Source organism: Ceratotherium simum, chromosome 34 (genome assembly GCF_057802395.1).
Source record: "Ceratotherium simum simum isolate JZ-2026a chromosome 34, ASM5780239v1, whole genome shotgun sequence".
NCBI classification, from domain to species: Eukaryota; Metazoa; Chordata; class Mammalia; order Perissodactyla; family Rhinocerotidae; genus Ceratotherium; species Ceratotherium simum.
In genome coordinates, this window is record NC_141933.1 from 16,230,099 (window position 1) to 16,239,862 (window position 9,764).

The 9,764-nt window shown below is 42.5% G+C and overlaps 1 protein-coding gene across 1 annotated transcript; it reads left to right on the forward strand.

The window, feature by feature from the left end:
- Window positions 1-3,294: 3,294 nt before the first annotated feature.
- On the forward strand, window positions 3,295-8,847 carry LOC101395964 (olfactory receptor 5J3-like). Its single transcript, XM_004437744.3, has 2 exons — window positions 3,295-3,430; window positions 7,891-8,847. The coding sequence occupies exon 2, from the start codon at window positions 7,891-7,893 to the stop codon at window positions 8,845-8,847; it is 957 nt and encodes a 318-aa protein (XP_004437801.2). The 5' UTR covers window positions 3,295-3,430.
- Window positions 8,848-9,764: the final 917 nt, after the last annotated feature.

The window sequence follows — 9,764 nt, forward strand, 5'->3', positions numbered from 1 at the left end:
ATTAGAAATGCAAATTATATCTGTTTTGTAGAAAAAATAGCCCCAGGGCCAGCCCCGTGGCTTGGTGGTTAAGTGCACGCGCTCCGATGCTGGTGGCCCGGGTTCGGATCCCGGGCGCGCACCGAGGCACCACCTCTCCGTCCATCCTGAGGCCGAGTCCCACATACAGCAACTAGAAGGATGTGCAGCTATGACATACAACTATCTACTGGGGCTTTGGGGGAAAAAATAAATAAATAAATAAATAAATAAATAAATAAATCTTTAAAAAAAAAAAAAAAATAGCCCCAAAGTTTGCAGTTTATTGCCATAAAACACAAGAACCACTTGGGTATTTAGCCCAACAGTCTTCCTCTAACTGTCTTTTATTAAGTTAATTAGGTTTCTTTCATTAATTTATTAGGTTTATTGCCTATAAATACCCATTCACTCGAATGTTCTTTGAACCAGCCTCAACATCTTACTGTTTTCCTCATTGATAAATTGAATAAACTCTTTGATATGTATTTCTTTTATATTTGCATGAGAGTCACAGTTTTAATTTTTTTGAAAGTGATGCTTTTATAGACTAAAGGATACAAGTCAAATTTCTGATAATGGTTGTCTCTAGGGAGGGAGAAGCACAGGACTGGGGTAAAATACATGGGGATTTCAATGACCTTTAATGTGTTATTTCTCTGATTTTTAAAAAAGAAAAGAACTGAAGCATTTATAGCAAAAACATTTACATTTATTAAGTCAAAGTGGTGGACATATAGGTGTTTATTATATTAATCTCTATATTTCCAATTAAAAAAAAAAATTCCAAAATGTGAAGCAGGAAAGTACCAAAGTATCGTTTTAGGGCAAGATAGAAAGTTCTATAAACTCATTAATCCCAAATTATTGACCAGACACCACTCCAGAGGATGAAGGTATTGTGTGGGACCCATGAGGCGTGGATTGAAGTTTTGAGTCTAGAACTAATTAGCTGCATGACCCTGGGTAAGCAACTTCCTTTCTTTGAATATCAGTTTTGTTTCCTGTAAGATAAACACTGAAAAATTATGGTACATACCACTCTACTTATGAATTTTAAACTGTAAACTAAGTGAAAGGAATTGCAAAAAAGTTTTTATTTTTCTGTGATGCTTCAATGCTTTTTAAAATTATCATTAATTTGCACTCGCAGGTTGATTGCAGCATTACTCATAATAGCCAAGATAATGGAAACAACCTAAGTGCCCATCGCTGGATGAATGGATAAAGACATGATATATCTATATACAATGGAATGTTGTTCAGGCACCAGGAAAGAAGGACATCCTGCCATTTGCAACAACACAGACGGACCTTGAGGACATTATGCTTAGTGAGATAAGACAGACAAAGACAAATACTGTATGAGATCACTTATATGTGGAATCTAAAAAGGCCAAACGAGTAAAACAGTGGTTACCAGGGGTTGGGGTGTGGGGGGATAGGAAAGATCTTGTTTAAGGCTACAAGCTTGCATCAAGTAGTAAATAAGTCCTAAAGATCTAATGCACAGTATAGTGAATATAGGCAACAATATGTATTAGAATCTCTCATTTGTGTTAGAATATTCAAACTTGCTAAGAGACTAGATCTTAATTATTCCAACCACTAAAAAGAACCAATAATTATGTGATATGATAGAGGTGCTAATTATTGCTACAAAAGCAATCATATTACAATATATAAATGTATCAAATCAACATTTTGTACACCTTAAATTTATACAATATTATATGTCAAATATATTTCAATAAAAAAATAAAATTATTACAAAAGGTTCAAATATGTACAAAGCAGACAGTATGATAAATTAACTCCCATGTCCATATCATCCACCTTCAACAATTACCAACTTAGAGCCATTCTTGCTTCATCTCTACCCTCACCACTCCTACCACCCTTCTTTTTACCTTTTTATTTTGATATAATTTGACATATTTTATGTTTATAACGTATTTTAATATAATTTTTAAAGTTTCAAGAATAATACAGGAACTCTATATATCCTTTATCCAGAGTCACCAATTGTATTCACTTTGTCCCATTTTCATATTTTGTATATAATATATACATAGAATATTCATATATATATGAATTCTTTTCCAAACCATTTATCACTAAACACTTCAGTGAGTAGTTCCTAAGAATAGGCCATTGTCTTACATAGCCAGTACAGTTATCAAAACTGGAACATTTTACAGCAATAGAGTACTATTATCTAGTCCACAGTTCAGATTCAGATCTTGTCAATTGTCTCCAAATATCCTTTATATTTTTCTCTGTACACCCATCTAGATTATTTTAAAGCAAATCCCAATGTCCTATCATTTCCTGGTACTTTTTTTAATGTCCAAATATGTCCTCGTTTTAATGTTGATGCCTCTACTTTGCTGGTGCCTAAGCATGCTCCTGGTCTTCCCGTGGGGTGATCCAGTCCTGACTCAGAGGCACTACTGTACAGTCACATCTCAGCTGAGAGCCCACTGGGCTAGATGCTCTGTAATTCCCTTCAGTTCAAACAATCCGTGATTCACAGAACCATAACCACCCCCGCTCTAGTAGCCTCAGCTGAGCCCGGCATGACGCAGTCTCAGGAGAGCAGTGTCAGCTGACAAAGGGATAGGGAGAAAGCAGTCTCCCCGCCCACAAAGCACAGTCAGAGAGAGGAAAAGGAGAGAAAGAGCCACAACTGGGAATGATCAGTGTGCATTTTTGCTCCTGGTTAACAATTCCCTTGGCTCCTCCTTATGCCCATCGGCATTTTCTGTGCTTAGAAATTAGCTTCATTTCTGAAAATATAATTTTTTTAAGTTGCTAATATAAATAAACTACCCATTCTGTTAACAAGGCCCCCAGTGCCTCCTCAAATGATTCCCTGGCGGCCGAAGCCAGGAGAGATCCTAGAGAGGATCAGACCCCAGAACCCCTGTTCCATGTGCCCCCAACTCCACTAGGTGCTCCGCTGCTGCTAGGACACAGAAACCACAAAAAAACTAACTTAGCCCTAGCCCTACCTAGCCCTAGACCCACACTCTGTGGAATTCAGTGTCATCAACTTGTTTGACCAGTGTTAGGGCCCAGGACAGGCCCTCAATGTCCAGCAGAGATGGCCCCTTGGGTCATTTAGTCAGAATAGCTGGGTAAAACTGACCCCCAGGTTCCTACAAGCTCCCAAGGGGCAAGATGACTTTTCTTCATCCAGACTTCAGAATCCAGGTAGGAAACAGGAAGGCTCCTACCTGTTCCTGCTGAGTCTGCTGGTAAGAATAGAACCATAAGCTCCAACTCCTCAAGGAGAACCTAACCTCTCTCTGCCTCAAGACCAAAGCAAGTGACCAAAATCTACAGGAGATAATCTCTTCTTCCCTAATGCCTGAACCTTCCAGGACCCCAAGAGAGAATACAGGGATAGGTATGTTTCAAGGACCTCCCCAGAGCTCTGAGCCTCCGAAGCCACCTGGGATCAAGAGGGGATGGAGCTAGCTTTATAAACTCTACCAGGACCTGGATGCATCCATAGCTTCAGTCCTGAGCACCACATTCTGTTTGCTTGAGCTGTGTGCCTTGTCATCAGGTCTGGATGTGTGGCCATCCCAGAAACTGCTCTAGGGAGGAGAACCTGAAAGACACAGGCTGGAGTGAAAGTGAGTCCCAGAATCACCCCAAGTGGCTGGGCTGAGAGGATCTTGAGTCCCCACTGTAGGTCTACAAGGCTGGGGTGCACCATCTACTAAGGTTGGTATTTGTCTATCGGAAATTCTACTGAGTTCTGCCAGAGCTGATTCAGAAAGCTGAGGTTGTCCTTCTCTTTTCTTTCTTCTCCCTCAAAATCTGCACCCACCCATCCCCTACTCTGTCAGCCTTTAAGCACTTCCTGGGATCCCACTGCATTCAGGGGTCCCAAGCAAACTCTTCCAGCACCCCATTCATTATGTGTTCATAATCTAACTTGTGGTGGGATGGAAGTTAATGCATACCAAGCACCTGCCCTGTTTCCAGAAGTGTGTTACGTACATTGACACACACTGTCTTTGAGTCCTCATATAAACTGAGAAAACTGAGGCTCAAAGAGGTTAAGTAACTCTACCAGGTTTCCTGACTCTGTCCAATGCACCTTTTGCCTAGTAAATGTTTACGGAGGAGATTAATCCCCACTTCCAGGCTGTTGCACTCCCCCATCTCCTCCACCTACCCCCACCTTCCTCATTCTTCAAGGCCCAGCCTGTGCCTCCTCTTGCTGAAGCCTTCCCAGATGACTCCAGTGGGTTCCTACTGTAGAGCAGGCACCACCCAACTTCACTCTTGTTTCATGGGAGCAGGTTTGTCTCTCAACAAAATTTCAGATCCTAAATGGCCAAAGACATGTTTTGAACAGTAGCTATTTAAATACATTAAACAACTGTAATTGTTTAAGTACTTTTGAACAACTTCAATTGTTCAAATACTTTTGGATAACAGTAGCTGTTCAAATATGTGCTGTTCACTTGATACAAAACTTAGAGCAGACTCTGCTTTCAGAAGTTAAAATGTGATAAGGAAGCAAAGCAATCCAATGGGGGGAAAGAAAAACTTAGAAACATTGACAAAGCCTTGTTAAACAATTCTAAATATATCTGTGTGAGTAAAATCCAACTGCCAGATTACAAGAGCACACAAAAAGAGAATTCAGTTGGGTAAGGCAGGCTGACTGGAAGGGCTGAGGGATGGTTTTGCAGGATTTATGGAGGAAATCTGGAGGTCCTTCACAAACTGAGAGCCTCAGAGTACATCTGTAAGGCTGATGGTCATGGTCACCACAATCAAGAATTATTGATAAGTGTGCCTCAGAGGGAATAGAATGGCCATCTGGTAGTTGGGGTGGGAGTAGTAGAGGGTTAGGAGGGAATGCAGTCTGGACCATGGGAAGCTGATGAGAGAGGGGGAGCTGGGAGGAGGACAAGAAACCTCATTTACTGGAGAGCAGGATCCAGAGCTCAGCCTGGGTGGAGAACTTGGAGTCAGGGCAGGAAGTTGACTTTGCAGGTTAAACTTCAAGACTGAATCATGTGAATAGGATTCTGCCACACCACCAGGACCCTGACTTTTGGGGCTGTGTATTATGACCTTTACTGTAAACAGAAGGTTGGTCTGTGAAGGGCATGGGGTGTTCCAGTGAATTCTCCTACAGTCACATAACCACAAGCCCAGCTCTGGGAGGAAAGAGAGGCAGCAGGGCAGAAGGCAGCATCCTGGAGCTGACCAGTTCTTCTAAGGCCACAGTCTTCAAACCAGGGTTGTGTATTCCTGAAGGTGACATGAAGACTTTTCAGGGGGTTCATAGGCAAGACAATTTTAAAGGGACCCAATTTCCAGAACCTCAATGTCCGTATCTGCTCTTTCATAAAACCAATGTCCTTGAAAATGCATCTGTGATGGAAGTACTATACTCCTTTCTCATCTCCCTCTTCTCAATTGCCCTTCTCCCATTTTTGAAAAGAAATGCATGCTTGTAACCCATCCTGAATCTTAGCATAAGGCATTTCACCAGTATACAAAATTTCTAGGACACCACACACAGAGGTAATTTCATAAATAGGTAGGTGTTGAAAAAGTAAATGACTTTAATGACTGCCTATAAATTCTTTTTAAGTCAGATGGAAATCTTTCAACAAAATGGAGGGAGGATTTTTTCAAATTGACAGATGATGGAGTATCAAAAATAATTTTTGATAATACATCGCCATGTGATTCTTGGCATTAACCAAGAAGGAGTTTAATGAACTGAATGGCATTACCATAACAAAACTCCTTATACACCCATCTATTCATCTGTGCTCACAAGGTTTCTCAGAACTTCCTACTTCATGTACAAAATGTTTGCCAGGGATCACTGCTATGAGTGGCCAAAGTACTTAAATAGATCCTTGTGAGCTGGGTAGACCCTCCAAAATTGTCTGTTACAATCAGATATAGAGCATCCTTTTTCTAGACAAATTCACATGGATTCTTTTTGTGTTGCCTGGGGCTACACTGGCACAAAGATCCATACCCAGACAGGAAGTCTGGGGAAGATGCACTCACTCACTGTCAGATTGTCAGGACCAGCTGGGACCTCCAAGATCTTCCATACCAGACCTTGACTTTGCCAGTGAGGAGTCAGAGACCCAGAGAGAGGAGACTTGCCCAAGGGAACAGAGCTAATAGGCAACAGAGTCAGAACTAGAAAGCAGGTTTCCCTCCTGTCAGTCTAGTGCTCTTTCTGACATATCCTGTACCTGTTACGACAGGTGGGAACAAAAGAGAGGCTGTTCTACGTTCTTCTGCAACGTGACACCACATTTCCTCCTTGTCCTCTACATAAACTGTTTGGATGAAGATGTTGGTAAGGCTTTCCTAGGACTGATTTTCAGGCTGTAGCCCAGACCCTCAAAGAGGAGGGAGATGAGGGGCAGAAGAGAGAGGGATGTGTGGGGAGGAAGGAAAGGACTCTGGGCATTTCCAGTCCTCCTATGGATGAACATCTTGGAAGGGTGTCAAGCAAGCACTAAAACACCATTTCCAAGCTGATGGTCTCCTGGTGACATTCAATTCAATAGATTCTCAGAGGATAAAATGGTTATCATACAGAGGAGAGAATGCCTTGAGGGATGCTTAAATACAAGACCGAATAAGTACTGATACATGCTACGACATGGATGAGCCTTGAAAACATTAAGTGAAAGAAGCCAGACACAAAGGTCCATATATTATATGAATCCATTTATATAAAATGTCCAGAATAGGGAAATCCATAGAGACAGAAAGTAGATTAATGGTTACCAGGGGCGAGGGGAAGGGGAGAATAGAGAGTGACTACTAATGGGTGTGAGGTTTTCTTTTTTGGGTGATGAAACTGTTCTGCAATTAAATAGTGGGAATGGTTGCACAATCTTGAGAATACACTAACAACCACTGAATTGTACACTTTAAAATGGTGAATTTTATGGTATGAAAATTCAGTCTTTTTTTTTTTTTTGAGGAAGATCAGCCCTGAGCTAACATCCATGCCAATCCTCCTCTTTTTGCTGAGGTAGACTGGCCCTGAGCTAACTTCCATGCCGATCCTCCTCCACTCTATGTGGGATGCCACTACAGCATGGCCTGACAAGTGGTGCATCGGTGCGTGCCCAGGATCCAAACCCAGGCCTCCAGCAGTGGAGCGTGCGCACTCAACCGGTACACCATGGGGCCAGCCCCTCAATCTTGATTTTAAAAAAGACAGAAAGAGGGACCAGCCCATGACGTAGTGGATAAGTTCGGCGTGCTCTGCTTTGGGGGCCCGGGTTCAGGGGTTCGGATCCCAGGTGTGGACCTACACTAGTTGTCAGCCAGGCTGTGGAGGCGACCCACATGTAAAGTAGAGAAAGATTGGCACAGATGTTAGATCAGGGCTAACATTCCTCAGCAAAAAAAAAGACAGAAAGAAATAGTTATCAAATAGAGTCATTAGCATATTTATAAATACAATCACAAGAGATTGGGAAAGAGGCCTCACATTTATTAATCACCTACTGTGTCCCAGACATTCAGATATTTTACATTCATTTTTTCTTTTAGGTCACGCAGCAACCCTGAGAAGTAGGTATATTTTCTTCATTTCACAGATGAAGAAACTAAGGCTCGCAGATATAGCTTACACAAGGATACACAACTAGTTAGTACCATAGTCAGAACTAAGACTTGGGTCTGCCTGACCTCAAAGCCCATGTCTACCACTATGGCATGATACTTCCTGTTAGCTTCGTGTAAAAGAAGCCTTATACTTGCTTGGCATTCTCCCTCTCTGTGCCTTGCACAGTGGTGGGCATGCTCAAGTAACACTGTTTGAGTGACTATCAGTTGTCTCCTCTGCAGATGACACCTGGAGAACTAGCCCTTGCCAGTGGCAACCACACTGCAGTTACGCAGTTCATCTTGCTGGGATTCTCCAATTATCCAGACCTCCAGGAGCTTCTTTTTGGAGCCTTCCTGCTCATCTATGCCATGACAGTGGTGGGCAATCTGGGAATGATGGTACTCATCTTCACAGACTCCCGTCTCCATAGCCCCATGTATTTCTTCCTCAGTGTCCTCTCTTTTCTTGATATCTGTTACTCTTCTGTGGTCACACCCAAGCTGTTGATCAACTTTCTTGCCTCTGGCAAGTCCATCTCTTTTGAGGGCTGTGTGGCCCAGCTAGCCTTCTTTGTGGTGCATGTGACAGCTGAGAGCTTTCTGCTGGCCTCCATGGCCTATGACCGCTTCATGGCCATCTGCCGACCCCTCCATTATGGTTCTGTCATGACCAAAGGGACCTGTCTCCAGCTGGTGGCTGTTTCCTATGCATTTGGTGGCGTTAACTCTGCTATCCAGACTGGGAATATCTTCGCCCTGCATTTCTGTGGGCCCAACCATGTCACACACTACTTCTGTGACATCCCACCCCTTCTCCACCTGGCTTGTGCTAACACAATGACAGCAGGAATGGTCCTCTATATCTTCTCTGCTCTGGTTACCCTTCTGCCTGCTGCAGTCATCCTCACCTCCTACAGCTTGGTCTTGGTGGCCATTGGGAGGATGTGCTCAGCAGCCGGGAGGGAGAAGGCCCTCTCCACATGTGCCTCCCACTTCCTGGCCATTACCATTTTCTATGGCACTGTGGTTTTCACCTACGTCCAGCCTCATGGACCCACTGATGATACCAATGGCCAAGTAGTGTCTGTCTTCTACGCCATCATAATTCCCATGCTGAACCCCTTCATCTATAGCCTTCGCAACAAGAAGGTAAAGGATGCCCTGAGGAGGAAGCTCCGGGTCAACATCTTTTCCTGATGAGCCCTGCAAGGTTGTTTGTTGGAATGAAAAAAGCATAGCATCTTCCAAACCACATTATGAATTGACCTAACTGAGAGCAAACGAGGTGGAAGAAGTAGGGAAGAAACAGCAAATATCATACTTGGTAGAGAGCATTGCAGTTTTTAAAGTATCTTCTTATCCATTATCATGTTGAATTTTTGTCACTATATTGTGAGACAGCCATTGTTATGATGATCTCATTTTACAAATGAAAGATACGTGACTCCGTAAAAATACATTAATTATCTAAAGTCACAGTTAGTGAGAGAGTGAGTATTCAGCATCAGGACTTCCACACCAAAACCGGGGATATTTCAATTATACCATAGCCACAAGCTGAGTCTTTTATTGACAGCTCATCGTAACTTCCAGGAAATATCAGACAAGGGGCAGCACAATCATTCCTGTTTTGCCACTGATTTAGTGAAGTGAGCATAGGCTTCAAGTGGCTCAGTTCTTTCTTCCTGTTCCAAAATGAAAAATGACCAGGCTAAAAGTGTCTCTATTTCTTATTGCTGCTGCATTTTGCTGAGTTGTCCCATTAAACAAAATCTCAGCATCAAGACAGACCTTTCTTCATACATCTGTTTTCTTCTAGCCAAGCGTATGTACGTCTCGTAATTCTCAAGGGTCCGTGTGTGTGCGTGCGTGTGTGTGTGATATTTGGGCACTTACAGCATTATATAAGGTACTGTGCTTAAGGAGACTGATTCCAAAAAATTTATATTTGGCCTGAGCGTCTTTAAATATACATGTAATATGGTGAGTATATGTGTTTTAGAGAATCACACAAAGGAAGAAGCTGAACTTGACCTAATTCAGGGTTGCACGCTGGACAGGAAGGCATACTCTTAAACTAATGCAAAGTCCTAACCTGAACTGAGTCAGCTTCA